This window comes from Cydia fagiglandana, chromosome 18, assembly GCF_963556715.1.
Source record: "Cydia fagiglandana chromosome 18, ilCydFagi1.1, whole genome shotgun sequence".
Classification (NCBI taxonomy): Eukaryota; Metazoa; Arthropoda; class Insecta; order Lepidoptera; family Tortricidae; genus Cydia; species Cydia fagiglandana.
Window position 1 is genome coordinate 6,879,652 of NC_085949.1, and position 17,420 is coordinate 6,897,071.

General features: G+C 36.6%; 1 protein-coding gene across 1 annotated transcript in view; it reads right to left on the minus strand.

The window, feature by feature from the left end:
• LOC134673324 (hypoxia-inducible factor 1-alpha-like) overlaps positions 1 to 17,420 on the minus strand; it is a 115,684-nt gene that overhangs the window by 21,136 nt on the left and 77,128 nt on the right. Inside the window, exon 7 of the mRNA XM_063531295.1 lies at positions 14,041 to 14,185. Within this exon, the coding sequence (XP_063387365.1) occupies positions 14,041 to 14,185 (145 nt within the window). The remainder of the gene's footprint in view (positions 1 to 14,040; positions 14,186 to 17,420) is intronic.

A 17,420-nucleotide genomic window follows, 5' to 3' on the forward strand; every position in this document is an offset into this window, starting at 1 on the left:
AAATAGAGAAACTTCACGGTTTTAATTTCAACTTTTAAACTCATCTTGTAGGTAGTTATCACCAGTTGTGAGCTTTGTGATGTGATACGTGATACTATTTAACATTTTATACTTACCTACTTCAATTTCCTAAATCATATTGGCAGTTTTTCATTCAGTAAGTAATAATCACTTGCCCTAATTTTAGAATCATTTAACTGCTACATTTAACTCTTTTTACATGAAGAATTAAATACTATCTCAATGTTTGCTTCTTCAGAAACTAATATCGTAAAGCTGACAGCGATATCGCAAGCTTTTTTACGCTAAGGCTCGTCTACAAAGGGTACCAGTATTGTGCAAGTTGATAGCTTAACAACAGGCAATCTTACGATAACGGCAGTCGTCTGGCGCAAATCTGCACTGTCTTGCCGAATACACAGACTAAGAACATTTGTATGAAAATGAAGGCGTACTGTGTTTGTTGTACGTGAATAATTATTGATTCATATTCGCCCACATGTGAAACATCACTTTGAGTTTACATGTTTTAGAATCAGAGTGGTATTTAATTGTTTGCCGCTTTTTAACAATTCGGTTTTCCGTAGGGAAATCTTTCAACGGTAATTTTATTAAATGAGCAACCTGATGAATTGCCGACTCGATGTCGTAATGAATATTTGTGCCAATAAAATTACGAATAATCCACGCAAAATGCTAACGGAAGTTGAGTTATGTCCAAACGAAATAAACGTCAAATTTGTGTACCAAGCTTGGCGTCAATGGAAGTGATTCCCACTGGCTACGAAATTGAAAAATACCTAATAAAAAATACGATAAATTAATTCTGGTGAACCCAAGGGATATTTTTGACTTCCCGCCAGTATTTTATTATTAATATATCAGTAATTTTGACTTACAACTAAAGCAATTCATTTGAAAATCATATTTGCACACGATGTTGTTTGTCAATCTACGACAAATATATCATTATTGGCATTACTATCAACTGCCGTAGTTCTACGCACACATACACACTTCTTAATAAACAAGCCGAAATATCCTTAATAAGCCACCAAGGTCCCTGGCGACGAGTAACATCTACAATGGCCACAATTGAGAGGTCCCCAGCAGCATTGACGTCACAGCCATTGACCCTCTTCCCGGACCATTTGTGTGCCAATCACCGCATCTCGTAACACAAGATATGAACAAACGAAAAGACAGCGGGTTTAGTGATTTACAAGTTAGATAAACTATTTCAATCATTCTGATTAAAACGAATAGGTTCAAAATGAATTACCGCATACACCTTGAGATTTCGTGAAACCATTAACTGCACATTAGGGCACGTGGGTGAAGCTGTTAGATTATGATTAATGTTTTTTCGGAAATTGACGTTAATTTTCTTGCTCTTAATCAAGAGGACACCAAATTGTTATTATTATTTGGATTCTCCATATACAGTATACACTCAAATAAGTTTCAACAAAGCTGCATGCAGTTAGTGTGATAACTGGTGCCCGTACTTCGCTATTGCAACAAATAGTTTTACCACCTCATAACACTATACAGTCCCCTACAGTCTGCTTATTAAGTGGTTTAAAGCTACAAGCTCGTATAACGTGATTAAAAAAGCAGTTTTGTAAAGACTTTTAAATACAAATACGTGCTCTGCGGCGGAACGAGCTTGGAGAATATGCAAAACAAACAACAGAAGCGCTGAAGCTTCACAAAAGATAATGTTACGTTAAAATTGTAAAACAAAGGAATGAAATACACGTCAGTTACCTGCCTGCATAGTTTTCAGCGAGCATTATCTAGAGTCAGGGACCTGCGAAATAGGGCTTGTAGGTATTCCTACTGCCTCACGTCACTCAAGAAAACAGATTTGAAAATGCGAATGTCTTATATTCTTCACAAATCCCTTTCAACTATTTTGGTACGGGATATTGAGAGATAAGCTGAGAAGTTTTCTTTCCATCGGTGCTATTCTCAACTCACAATATACAGATTATGAAAGAGCAAAGTGAATTCATTAATTATTAAGAGCACCACTGGTTAACTAGCGGTCGTGAAGCAATGAGAATTACAATCCAGCGTGGGTGTTGCTCCCATTCAAGCTGAAACGAAAACTGCATCCTGGTACCGCTAGGGGAGGGGGTCGTCGACCGAGGGGGAGGCTAAGGTGCATTCGCCTGCAGTTGCATAACCCGACCGACGACCGAGCTGTATTTTATTCAGGTACACGTGCTTTTAAAAAGGTTGCATGAGACAAGTAATCAAGAGGTATAACATTTACTTTGTGCAATTCAATTTGAGTGGCGATAAAAGATGTCCTAGTGAAGGATCGTTGACGTGTGGTTTAGATGTATTGCGGATTGCGGACCGATATGGTAATATAGGTATAACAAAATTTATTGTCGGTGCCACGAAGTGGCTGAAGCATATTGCTCGTAGAACCGATGGCCGCACGAACTGTAAAGTTTAGATTAGCTAGTCATGCGGAAAACTCGGCGTGGGAAAGCTCGTAATATAGATCTGGCCAACATTTCAAAGGCTGTTAGAGGAGTACCTATATACTTTGATTGTTCGTGATAAAGATCCTTGAGATCTTATATTCAGCAGTAGACGTCTTTCGGATGACGTACGTCTACAATGTGCTACGAAAGCACATCCGAGAATAAACCCGCTGAATCAATTATGAAACGGATTTGAATAGGTAGTCCAGACGAGTGACGACTGTATTACCTTAACCGACCGAGGTTATTATTCTAGACATTCTATTATACTGAAAGGAATATTCCATTACCTCAATTTATTTATACAAAAGAAAATTGTTGTGGAACACCTTTTTTATCCTTATAAATTTGCCTGTAGCGTATCTAGAGATATTTAGAAGCGTGCGGAAAAAAACTCGACAGTAGTTAGTTAAGCAAAATAATAAAAAAGAAACACCTATAGACGCCATAGATATCGAAAGAGGTTTTATTTAGATCCGTGTGACCATATATATTTAGGTAATTGTATGATAAGAAAGTCAATGAAAATAAGTCTATTAATATAGTAATTCGTGAAATATCAACTGGAAGTTTTGACCAAAGGTCTCTCCCGCATAGGGCTAGCACCTAGGGCTTAAAATCGATCCAGCTTCAGTCTCTCCGTCTAATATTAGACCGCGCAGAAGGTGTGGCCCCAACATAACGTTAATTACGTGTTGTTACATTGACCCAGATGGTGATGTGTGAAAATAAACGGCAGTGCACGTGAGACGACGCCAGGTGTTAGTCCTGATCTCATGCATTGTATGAGGTCAGGTTTTACTAGACAGGGGTGTCGTTGGATTGTTAATAATAATGGTCAAATATTGTTGCCACGTTTCAAAATACAAAATTTACTGAAAAATATAAAGATGTGTTTTATCGCGTTCTTACTGTAAGAAGATACGAAATTCACTCTTTTTATTATATTACAAGCTTTTTTGGGCAAGTATGTTTGTTATTTTCTAAGCGTGGGTCAGATTTTGGAAGCTTTGGAAGGAAGAAACCCACTTCTCTATTTCCGAAAAATTCTGCATATGTACATATGTAAATCGGATGACAATGCAATATGTGACGTTCCACAGCAAAAGGTACGTTATGGCGGCTGGCGCTTACGTCGCATAGCGTCGCAATAATATTGGAGCGGCGTTAATAATAGCGTAAGCGCCAACCGCCATAAGGTACCTTTTCCCGTGGGACGTAACATATTATTATGACAAGGAGATGGTCTGATGATGGAGACAGGAGGTGGTCATGGGAAGTCTGTGATGAAACAACGCAAACTAATTGTGTTTGGGGTTTTAACTTAGAATTGTGAATTATTGATTTTTTTATATCTTAGAGTTTATCTTATATGCATTCAGTTACAACTTTGGCCTCCTGGGTCGGAGAAAAACACAAACGAATAGTGTGGGATCAGATATCGAAATTCTATTGGATCAATATACTAGAAACGATAGTGTTATTGTTGTAGATTTTGCATTAAGGAAGTTTATAGCTAATGATAATGTTTATCAAGTAAGTTAATAAGCTTCACGCTTATCAAAATGTGAGGCGGTGCAAGGCAAAGGGAACCTAATCAAGTTAGACGCTTATATTTAGTTAGTTAGGGAATTGATAAGCTATTGTCAAAGACAGAATCGAATTAAGAAAATAATTTATTGCCAGAACTAGAACTTTGTGGTTATAAATTAACCATTAAGTACGTGACTAGAAACACATGTTAGTCTCTTTTTAGTAAAATATAAAAAGTAGACGATCAGTCTACTTTTAATAATGCCTAACATATAAACATTTAATTTTTCTACAAACAAGGGAGATGACAAGAATGTTTTTTGACTTTCATGAATTCTATCAATTCATTAAGGAGAGACCCATTGGGAAAAGTAGTATGTCATAATTGCTAATAATAGCGATAAAATCTTTGACGTCTGAATATTTTTGACGCCAATCATGTACATATTTTGATCGGTATATATAGGGGTTGCGTGCGTTGCCGGCCTTTAAGAAGAGAGTAGGTACGCTCTTTTCTTTAGGTCGTATCGGTCCGGAAATACCGCGGGTGACAGTTTGTTCCACAGTTGTATTATTATTTTCTTTCTATTATATTATACTCTTTCAGCGGTGGAAATATTTGTGTAGATACTACATGCTGATATGACCGAATTGACAGCCCTGTTATAAAATTGAGAAATACGCTTCTGTTTATCTACGTATGACCTCAGTCTACTATTGCACATGCATGGAAATGTCACACTAACATATTAGTTCATGACTTGATCAACTGTAACCCTTCACTAGACACGTTCAGTATTATATGTGCGTTTTAAAACTTGTGTCAGAGGGTTAAGATTCAAAATTGTGTAGATATTGAATTCGCCCTTAGGTGCGTGCCTTACAACGCAAGGGCTCGGCGTCGTGATATAATCTGAATACTGATAACAGAATTTATACAAGTAACGTGCGTTGTAAGTCATTTACATATGGGGTAATATTAATCCAAGTGAACGCATAGGTAATTTAAATCCATTACCTATAGGTAGGTACATATAAATTATGGCAAGGATTTTCTTATAGTATAAGAGTCTCGGTTCTCTAACGTTTAAACGAATTCTAAAAGAAAGAAATGAGTACCTAATAAAACACACTAGCACATTTAAATGCAAATTCTCGAATGTATACTGAAATTAAACTAAGGTATTGTATTGAGACGTCATTATTAGACACCATATCGTTTTTAAAATTCGTACAATACAATCTAAAGCAGTTTTGTTAATTTAGTCAAGAACAGCCCAACAATCCTCGTAATTTCACGACCTCATTTAAATACCGGAGGAAAGTTACATAAATTACATTGAAAAACTTTTTCAGCATTCAGCCTAAACAAAGCTCTAAAGGTCCATAAGTCAGTCAATGTTGTTACTGGCAAATTATTTTAATACAGTTTACTAACTCAGCTAACTAACATTAATCTTTCCAGAAAGAACACAATATCCGCCAAAGACATTACGAGTAAGAGTTGCAATAATGTTAATTAAGTGAATTATTTGAATGGAACAATCCTGTTAATTAGTTAACAAAAAACTAAGAATATTGATATGCTCTAAGAAAGAAGCATAGCAACCATTTCCTCTTGATAACCTTTGCCTCTGTTGGTGACATTCTCGTTCCGACTGCGCTTGGTCTCATTATCTATAATACACATTGATAAGATAAACTTTGCGATGAACCGTACACACTCATCGTTTACAGCTGATATTAAGTTAGGTCTAACGACTTGCTTTGCTATTAAAGACTTTATGATTCGTTTCGCAATTATAAATACTTGAAGATAGTCTTGACTAAGATAAACAAACTAATGGCTAAGGCAAGATAAACATGAAAACGTGATTGGAAGAATCGTTCGATGTTTGTCGGGACTCGTGTGAAGTATAAAATACGAGTGGAATGAACACAGAAAAAGTCAACAAGCTTATTACGCATGTGTCAAACTTTGACAACACGGATCCGCAAGGAGATAAAGTACGGGATTAATAAATCTGATCCCACTATATATGTATAGCCGGAATGCAAAAGAGTAAAAACAATAAAATGGCTGCTATTTAACTGATCACCAGATTTAATAAAATTTAATACCAAAAAAATCTACTTTACCACCCTAAAATAATGAATGATCACCAAAATTATAACACCATTTTAATGTGAAATGATTACCAATTTTATTACATCTTACTATCCTATTAAATACTGGAGTCAGTTACGGATCGCTGCCATATATGACCCAAAAATTTTTTATTAAGCTATGAGCTTCATCCCATATGATCTCTGAGTAATTCTAAGCATTTCTAGCCTCGGAGGCGAGAAGAAGCGTGCGTCTAGTTGAGGAGGGCGGAGTACAAAGATGGCCGCCACCCGTCATCATTCAAAAAAATCTGTTCTGGTCTTGGTGGCTACTAGGTCAAGTTTGGTATCATTTTCGTATAAACCGAAGACGTGGAATTCATTACTGATATTTGTTTTTTTCAGTTTCATAGTAATTTTGGAAGAAAAACGTAAAAAGATAAAAATTTGGGATGGAGGTTTTTGCTTTGAGAGCTAATAACTTTTGTATAGTGGCCAAAAGTATCATACAAAAAATACTATAATAAAGCGCAATTCATGCAGCTTCTAAACATATACATGTTTAGTAATATCCTACTGCAAAAAGATGGTGAAAAAATTATTAAATGACCGCAGCGCGGGTAGTTGGACTTTCGTTTATCTTGCGGACCGTCGTTTATCTTACGAAATGGTCGAGTACGAGTATCTACGTAGGTAACTATGCTTACTTTGCTAGATTTTATGATGACGAATAAAATGCTTTCTGTATATTTAATGTCCGCAGTTTCCAGTACACAGACATAATTCTGGTATAGGTTAAAAAAATACACACAGGTATCCCCATGTCTAAAGAGGAGGGCGGCTCGCTTAACAAATAAGATCATGTACAACCGCAATTTCAGGTTGGGTTAAGTTAGGTTCGATAGGCACTGGTCCCACCGCGAGCTAGTAAGCTATGAGCTATCGGCTATAAACACGAACAAAAGATAAGCACTCCCGTGTAAATAAAAGAGACACGGCGATATTTATAGTTACTCGCCCAGCGGTGAGCTAGAAATATCGCCGTGGTTTGTCACCAAGTCATACTTGCATAACCTATATTAGTATGACAAATATACATAGCTGTTATGATTTCTAAATGTAAGCTCTCAGCATAATAGTTATTTGTTTTACAAGGGGGCAAAGTTGTTGTTTAACCGCTCGTGCTAATATTGATACCCGATCAAACGAAAGATTTCAAAATTGAACCACGAGCGTTCGAAAAATGGAATCTTGAGCGATGTAATGGTTTCAAAGAACGAGGGTTAAACAAAATTTGCCGCCGAGTGAAACACAGAATTTTCATCACACCAACCTGAAGCAAATATTAAATGTAAAATATCAAACAAAATCAAACCAAATCAAATCCAAATGAATGTTATGTGCAGGTTGAAGTTATTTATTAAAAATAACAAGTAAGTACCTATAAAATTACTTAAAGTGAGTTATAGCATGAAAATTATCGTGAAAATAAATATTTTGCCTCTTCCTAAGTAGTACAATTTCTCTCATAAATAGTGTTTTAGTATTATCAGCAAAAATAAGAGCGCTATTTTATTAGAATAATTTCATTCATAATAGTTATTTCTCGGACCCAATTTTGGACCCGGGTATATCCTTAAACTACGTTCAAAAGAGAGGTATGGGCACTGTGAATGTCATCTCGCTTTGTGTGGTAGGGCACAGCACAGCGGACGCCGTCATTCCAGATCTATCCGAGCAGAGCCCAACTGGGGAAGTACGTACTTACCTCCACCTTACAGAAAACACCGGTCAAATAACACTAGGCCCCACTCAAATCGTTGCAAGTGCATTAAAATTAAAGTGCATAAAATTATGTCTGTATGATGAATTATGTCTGGATGAAAGTATTTTATTCGTCATCATAAAATCTAGCAAAGTAAGCATACCTACGTAGATACTCGTACTCGATCATTTTGTAAGATAAACGACGGTCCGCAAGATAAACGAAAGTCCAACTACCCGCGCTGCGGTCATTTAATAATTTTTTCACCATCTTGTTGCAGTAGGATATTACTCAACGTGTATATGTTTAGAATCTGCATGAATTACGCTTTATTATAGTATTTTTTATATGATATTTTTGGCCACTATACAAAAGTTATTAGCTCTCAAAGCAATAACCTCCATCCTAAATTTTCATCTTTTTACGTTTTTCTTGTAAAATTACTATGAAGCTGAAAAAAACAAATATCAGCAATGAATTCTACGTCTCCGGTTTATACGAAAATGATACCAAACTTGCCCTAGTAGCCACCAGGACCAGAACAGATTTTTTTGAATGATGACGGGTGGCGGCCATCTTTGTACCCCCCCTCCCCTTATTGCCTCCCAGGCTTGAAATGCTTAGAATTACTCAAAGATCATATGTGATGAAGCTCATAGCTTAATAAAATTTTTTTGGGTCAACTTCATAACTGACTCCGCTATAAAGGAAATGACACCAAATTAATCATTATTAACCCAAAAATTGTAAATAATTACCAAATTTCAAACCCCAATTTAATGTCAATTGATAACCAAATTTTTACATCGTGCTATCCTATTAAATAAAATGACACCAAAATAATCATTGTAAACCCAAAAACAGTAAATGACCACCAAAATTAGAACTCCATTTTAATGTAAAATTATAACCAAATTTTAAATCTTGCTATCCTATTAAAGCAAAGCAAAATTTTCTAGTATCATTTCGTTTCTGTATGGGTTGCAGTTCAAACCTAACCTAACCCACTTTTCTAGTAACATTTCGTTTCTGTAAGGGTCGCAGTTCAAACCTAACCTAACCCACTTTTCTAGTAGAATGTCGTTTCTGTGTGGGTCGGAGTTCAAACCTAACCTAACCCACTTCTCTAGTAGCATTTCGTTTCTGTAAGGGTCACAGTTCAAACCTAACCTAACCCACTTTTCTAATAGCATTTCGTTTCTGTAAGGGTCGCAGTTCAAACCTAACCTAACCCACTTTTCTAGTAGCATTTCTTTTCTGTAAGGATCGCAGTTCAAACCTAACCTAACCCACTTTTCTAGTAGCAATTCGTTTCTGTAAGGGTCGCAGTGTTAACCTAGCCCACTTAACTGATAGCAGTACAAACCTAACCTAACATACTTTTCTAGTAGCATTTCAGTATGCCTACCTAAGTTATGCGGTGCGGGGTACGGGGGTTGAGCAGGAGGGGCTAGTAATTTTGGCATCATTTTACTTTATTTGGTAATATGCATAAATTTTTTGGTATCATAGTGGTTTATTTAGGTGAAAATATCGCATTTATTTGGTCTTCAAGATTTGGTGATCATTAATGATTTTTGGTAATCATTCAATATATTTGGTATTCGAATACAATTTGAAGTGCAGTCGTAATTAAAATGGTGGTACATTTGTAATTTTAGGCCTTATTTTTTTGGTGCTCAGTAATTTTTTTTGGTAAGCATGATTTTTTTATTTAGGGTACCAAAGTATTTTTTGGTGGTCATTATATTTGTAGCCCAATAAAATTACTTAATGTACGTAAAAGCAAAAGAAATAACATAAAACTACGAGGAATGTGACAACAAAGAAAGCAATAGAAAAGAAAAGCGACATTTAATGAAAGAATGAAATTCTTGCAAAAATATGCTTAAAATTTTTGTAAATACTATGTGTGTGTTGTTCAAACAAGGAGAGAGACTATTAGTTCAGGTTCAATTTAATGCCGATCGAAATACCTAAGGCGATAATTCTGTTGTCTAGATAACGTAAGCATTCAGATCTGAGATTCTGTCGTGAATATATGATTATTTCATAAATATGAAATGCAGCCCGTCCAGCCGTTGAGGCGAGGCGGCTAGGTACTTGAAATTAATATATGCACTGAAAATACCAACCAATGTAGAGGCGCAGACGCTGTGTTGTAGAGATAACAAAAACACGCCAGAATAAGCAAACATAATCCAGCAAAGCTGGAGAAAATTTTACATATTTTTACTTGTTACATATGAATTGTATAAAACCAAAAAAAAAAATAACTTTACAACAACTAGCACACGCAATAGGTATGCAAACTTGAATAATATCTAACCACGGTAAGGACCCGAAACAGTGTGAAAACTTTATGATTCATACATAGCTGATTAAAGTTTAAACATATGCTACATTTGCGCCTAACAAGCGAAACGCGTTTTGAAAATGCTATTGTGTTGCTATGTATTAATAAAACCTGTCTGTGGCACTTGACCTTGCTACCGGTACAAATATATATTACAACATTGGGGTGTATAGTAATTTTACGCGATAGACGTCGATAAACAGGTAGGCAACTTTTATAGGACAGAGCCGACAACAGATATTTGACGTCACGGCAAAAACACCTCTTCGCCACACACTTATCACGCGACTCGTCCGTGAACGTCAAATAGTTTTAGATGTCTAAAACTACAAATCCAAAGCTTGGGAAACACGCCAAAATAAAGATATCTGCGAGGTTTTTAACCTGTAGTTTTGAAGGTCTCGTGACACGAAGTAAGCCTTGAACGTGCTAAAACCAGTAACAATAGCTTAGAATAAGATGTAATAGGTGAATATAATACAGTGGAACCTGGATAATTGCAATCTCAAGGGACCGGCCAATTTTTGTCAATTAACCAGGTTTTTCATTTAAGCAGGTCGTGTCAATTAACGAGGTTCAAAAAATCGTTGTGTCAATTATAGAGGTTTTCATTAATAGAGGTTGCGTTCTGACAAATTTCTTTTATGGAGGTGCAAATAACCATTTTAAGTAGATTTACACGCTTACATTCTATATATTGCTTCCGTCTATACTTGCACTTTTACACTACATTAATTACCACTTTATTTTCTTATCATTTGGGTTTAAAAAATTCCCTTGAATTGTAGAAGAAAGTTTTATTAGAATGTAAAAAGCATACTTTGTTTTTTATTGATCAAAACTATTTCACCTACTACAGGCTGTGATAGATACCCAATAAATAAATTAAATTCTGGATCGAGATATAAATAAAATGATCATTGCTATTAAAATATTGTTTCTGCTGTATACAACTACATTATTTCAATTACAGAGGTAATAAGCAAGACTCGTTTCAATAATAGAGGTAAAAACAAGAGCAAAAATAACGTTTTTTTTTAGCACAGTGTCAATTATAGAGGTCTTAAGTTGCGATGTGGTCAATTATAGAGGCAAAATTACGAAAAGCACTAAAATCTAAATTGCAATTATAGAGGTTCCAAAATTTCAATTATAGAGGCCTTTTGGTCTCAAGGGACCGGGACCGGACTTTTGGTTGCAATTATTGAGGTTTTCCATTTATCCAGGTGCCAATTAACCAGGTTTCACTGTACTAGGCTCTTAAATGGGACTCTTGACCTTGAAGTGCGGGCCATAAACGCGGGACAATTTACGAGGGGAAACGGCGGCGCGGATAAGAAAATTCGTGACTACACCTAACTTGGAGAAAACTCCCTGACTTAAGCCGGAAGGCCGGAAGCCAAAATCATTTACTTCCTAATTCTCGGCGTGAAATATTAAGGATGTTTAAACTTAAGTATTACTCATGATTTATAGAATAACGGAGATGTAGGGAAAGACGGAAAAACAGCCATAAAAATAAACAATACATACATGGACATTGAAACAAAGGAAACCCATTAAAAGCGGCAACAACCACTCCGCGTCAATATTTCTTGTTAGCGATGAGAGCGGATCGGGAGAGAAAGTTATAGCTCAGTGAAATAGGATCGTAAACATTTAATGAAATGCCGACGTCTCGTCGACACTGTTCCAAAATATACACGCATAAAATGTCAGTTTTAAAATGATCATAGAATGTTTTTCAGAAAAAAACATCGGAGGAATTCAAGGAAAATTAAACAAGTCAATGATATCATTTTAGATTGCAAAAATGCCCAGAGATCAATCTCGGCAGAAAATTAAACCTGCAGCCGAAATAGTCATCAAAAGCAAGAGTGGGGTATTGGAAAATTATTAATCACGGATGATCGAGTTTCAATACTTCAGTTCAGAAGCCGACTTGTACAAACGTAGTATTAAAGTCAGAAACAATGACGAAAGTTAAAATTGAATCGAGGGTTTCGTGCAAATACACACGCCAAAAATATGAGTTCGTTAGAATTAATGTTATTTTGCCATTCGCGTACATGTTTGTTTTTCATTGGAATACACAGACGGTCTCCGTTGTTTGGAAAACGTTCATAAGTTCGACAATCACTTTCAACATAGCCATGTGAGTGTTAGTGACCTTTGACATTTTAACCACCTAAAATATTGTCTTTGCAGTTAGCCTTAAAACTACAACCAACATTAATATGTTAGTAAAAACATATATGTAGGTTTTCTAGTTTAAGTATGTAATATTAAAAAAGGCGAATTACAAACAAAATTTATAACAAATCATTTGACTCCTCACGAAAAAGTTATCGTTTACGCAGTCGTTCAGTGACTTCAGATTCAATTATACTTTGAATATTTCCAACGGGTCAGTTCTGGAGCCCACAAATGGAAGTGGAATTAAATTTCAAACTCATTACGATATTCATGTAACTAGAGTAAGGTTAGGTTGGGCGTGTATAAATTATAAACTTTAAAAGTCCATCTTGTTTTACCGAAACATGTCAGTGGTTTATCTTTCAAATAAGGAGTCGATTTTGTTTTTAGTTAGGTACTTCATGATAATCATGATATGTTTTGCGAATTTTTGACAGCAATATTGTATGAATGTGTCTTAAATGTGTTCGGACAACGATTTAAAAGGGACTTCGGGTAGCAAAACGTACAATGTCTCGTTCATAAGTGTTGTTACTAGTGCCAAGCATTTAGTTGGATACGCCAAAGTGGCGCCCCTGACATACAGTCCAAATCAGTCAATGCTCAGCTGTAGGCAGATCAAAACAACCTCGGCCTTGCCTACCATTCCTACCGTCATAATAAATAGTCTGGGTATATGACGCAAGACGCAAACTACTCCCTGTAACTGAGCGGATACATCAGACTATGTATAAATAAATAGCATCCCAGCAAGATATAAATAAAATCAGTTATGAATGTGAATGAACTTGCAGCGAATTGAGAAGTCCTTGTGGGCAATGTTCAACTAAATGTTTTCTCGAATGAGTAATTTGCGGCCTATTATAATAGCAGAATAAATTATACCAATTGTAGTAGGACAGCAGAGTCCGACTCTCATTCGTTGGCATACTACGCTTGTGACATTCAAGATGTTACACAAGACGCTTGTACCCGATCAAAGGACTTCCTATCTGTTTGTTATCGGAGCCTCCCTTTATCGCCTTCGAGCATTCTCAGAAATCGAGGAACGGCTGACAAGGATATTAATTTTCGCGAAAAAAATCTTCTACATACCATGAAGGGATTTTAGATTTTCCGTTACAGCAGAGAAGAAATTAAATTTGAGTAAACGCGGACAGGTCGTCAAAATGTAATCGGACTCATACCTTACTACCACATTGAAGCTGTAACATTTTTTGCAGTAATAGAAGGGTAGACACTTCGTAACGTCTGTTTTATTCAAGGCTTTTGGCTCTATTTATTTATTTAAACTTTATGAAATGGAATTCCAATAGTAAAGAACAGTGCTAACACTTTATAACCACGTATGTTATAAAAAGAAAACGACAACATAAAATTAATAAAGAACATGAACGTAACTATTGGTGAATAAGTATTATAAAAATAAAACAAATCGGTAACTTACCTCACAAATGTGTTTATATATGACATGTTTACTGATTCATATATCAAAACATTTAAACCTGAAATGAATGCGGAACACAAAGATGCACAAGAAATTAGTTATCTATAGGTATTCAGGGTTACTATTCTAGTCTTACCTTATGATGTAGTTGACGCAGACGACGCTGACAGGTTTCTGCTGCTTGTCTGTGATGACGGTGGCCTGGGTTTGAACCCAGGCGTAGCCGCCAGTCTTGGCGAGGAAGCGGTACTGGCCTGTCTCGCATTGTCCCTTGGAGAACACTGCAAAGAAAGTTAACATAAAAATTGTGCAAATGGTTTTACGGTATCGGTAGAATTTATTCAAAAGGGATAGCAGTAAATTTGGAAACATTGTAGCTTAGCAAGTCTAATCGACAGTTTTCGTTCGAACACCTCTGTCGCTTATGTCACCGAGCCATCCTTTATTTATGGAATTTATGGATGACATAAAAGTGGACAATATTGCAGGTGCTTTCGGGTAAATTATTACTCTTTTTGTCGTCTGATTGGAATTACGTTTCCCATTTTAAAACAGCTTGCTATAAAGCGACCACAATGTTATATAAACTTGTTGTTAATTTACAAAATACAGAAAATTAGAAGAAAGTCACATTGCAAAAATGATAAATCAAATACAGCACCGGATTTTCGGAGTTTATAAGTTAGGATGAGAGAGGATGAGTAAAAGGGTATGACCGTAAAACATTAAATAAAAGATTTCAGTGGTCACATGGAGCTCGAGATTACAGAACATTCTATAAATGTATTGTTTTGTTACGTGTCTGAAAAACAGATCGGATTTTAAACAACGGTATAATTATAGTTAGTAATATTAAGCTGAAACTTATAGTTAACAAAACCATCAAAGGCGTACAAACTCATGTATAAGTTGTATAACGCAGTAGTTAATTGTGAAATCATAATAGAGAACCAGCAAAAGCAGTTACAGAGCTCAGTAAGACTAAGTTATTAAATTAGGAACACGTTACATTACAGTGAACACAGATTTAAATTCGACGTACTAAGTAAAACCAATGTATGTAAAATAATATGCATAATATAATTTGTTACGAGTCATTTCTACTATCGTGCGTGGTATAGTCAAATAAATTAATTTCCGACCCATTTCGTACCTTGTTAACAACCAATATAAAAGTCGCTAGAGAACTCATACTATTGACACAGTGACAAAGTACAAAATGGGTAGGAAATTAAATTCTTTGACTGTACCAGGAAATTGGGTTATAAATACAAATCTACTCAGGTAAAAATTCTTACACATTTCTCACAATCTACTGACGCCATTTCGTAATCCCGGTAAATGTTCGTGTAAGTTAGTTTGATGAAGATAAACTGATATAAGTGTAACGGCGATAGTGGGTCAGTAGTCCTGTGGGATCAGTTAATACAGTCCTGATACTGGTTGAAATATTTCTCTTTACGAGCAAATTGCCTAACGCTACGTCTTACGTAGGCGAACAACGCGCGAACGCGGCGCGGCGCGGCGCGGCGAAATCAATCCTTTGATGCCCATAGAAGTGTCCTACGTAAGCGATCTCGTTGCGAACGCGGTGCGGCGCGATTTGCACGCGAATGTCAGGCGCCGCGTTCGCGCGTTGTTCGCCTACGTAACGCTACGTCTTACGTAGGCGAACAACGCGCGAACGCGGCGCGGCGCGGCGCGGCGAAAGCGGCCGCCGCCGCGCCGCGCCGCGCCGCGCCGCCTGACATTCGCGTGCAAATCGCGCCGCACCGCGTTCGCAACGAGATCGCTTACGTAGGACACTTCTATGGGCATCAAAGGATTGATTTCGCCGCGCCGCGCCGCGTTCGCGCGTTGTTCGCCTACGTAAGACGTAGCGTAAGACGTAGCGTAAGGGAATTAACGGAGTATATAGGGCATTTTTTCATTAACTAGGCGAATCCGAAGAGCCCATCTTTAAATTGACACGAATAAAAGGTTTTATTGCTTTTCCTTTGTACTATCTATTCGTAAGCCGCCCTTTGCAGTAATTATGTTTTTACAAGTAGGGTGACGACACCAGTAATGGACACGGCACCAATTATGGACATTTTTTACGTTGATCGAATTTATTAAGCAACTGTCCCAACATTTTTCAACTGGAAACACTAAAGCATAACCAATAGCCGTTTGAGCTGTAATTTTGACACACGGCACCAAAATCGGTCATTTTGTTCTAAGATGACTGCGAAGTGAAATCTCGTTGCGCGCGGTGGTCATATAAATCCGTTTTTCTTGTTGAAATCGTTAAGGAGGTGAGTACATATTTGTGCATGGTGTTATCTTGTGTTATATTGTAATGAGATTTGATGTTATTATTACTGAATAATACTATATTGCAAGTAAATTGAGCTAAGTTGAATATGTCCAATCACAGCAATAAGTTTTTTGTGGGGTTTGTTCATTACTGGATTCGATATTTTATGAAATTCAGTAATGGACAAGTGTCCATGCTTAAGTTTATTATTACTTTTTTAGTTTATTGTATTACATTATTTAATTTGTTGCACTAAACATTTGAGTTGAGTTGATTTTGTGATTGCTCTTTATTTTTCAATAATGGACGATGTCCATAACTGGGTATTTTTAGTTGTCCATAATTGGGCTCTTTCCCATATAACCATTCCAGTCGCAGAATCATCAAAGTGGTAACTAAATGTCAGATGTGTCGTAACAGAGTCCACACAATGTGTCTAGAATTGTTTCGAAACAAAGTGTCGTCGCCGTGTGTACACTTTTCCGTAACAAGGTGTCGACACATTTGTGTGCACTTTGCGTGCGGTTTGCGACTAAATCTGACAGCAAATTTGTGACAGCAAATGTCAATATAAAATACCTCTTGAAAACCAAGGTTTGTCAAACTACTATTAGTGTCTCGTGTGCTCGTAAGTAATTCTAGTAAGTCATCATGGGCGATGCAAATGATAATAATCGACCAAAACCATATAAACGCCCAACGACCGTCAACCTTTTACAGAAAAGTTTTTAAAGAAATGCAATAAGCTACCTAGGTCAGCCAACGAATGCTTCAAAAAGTTGTAGAGGGAAATGCTCGGAACACAATTTTTGACTCTGTAACTTGGTTAGTACAAGTTAGGAGGTGAACATATCAAAAGTCCCCGGCCGTAGCCCTTGAGCGGGGGGAAGAGAGGGGGCTTTGAAGGTCCCATTTTCCGGTTTTTCGATTATATCTCGGAAACTATGCATCTTAGCGACATGGCCACTCATACAAAATGAAAGTTAATTTAATTTGTTACAAGTTTATTCAGTCAATTTTTTCGATATGTTGAATAGTTTTTGAGATATCCGCTCTTGAAATTTTATTTAGGATTCTCAATTTTATCTTGATATATCTACATCAGTGAAGGTGCTAGGCCGTGTATGGTATCGTTTTCGCATAAATCTGGGTTGCTGAATCCATTTAAGGTATCACATTGACACCATTCCACAAAATTAAAAAAAATCTTTTTAGGG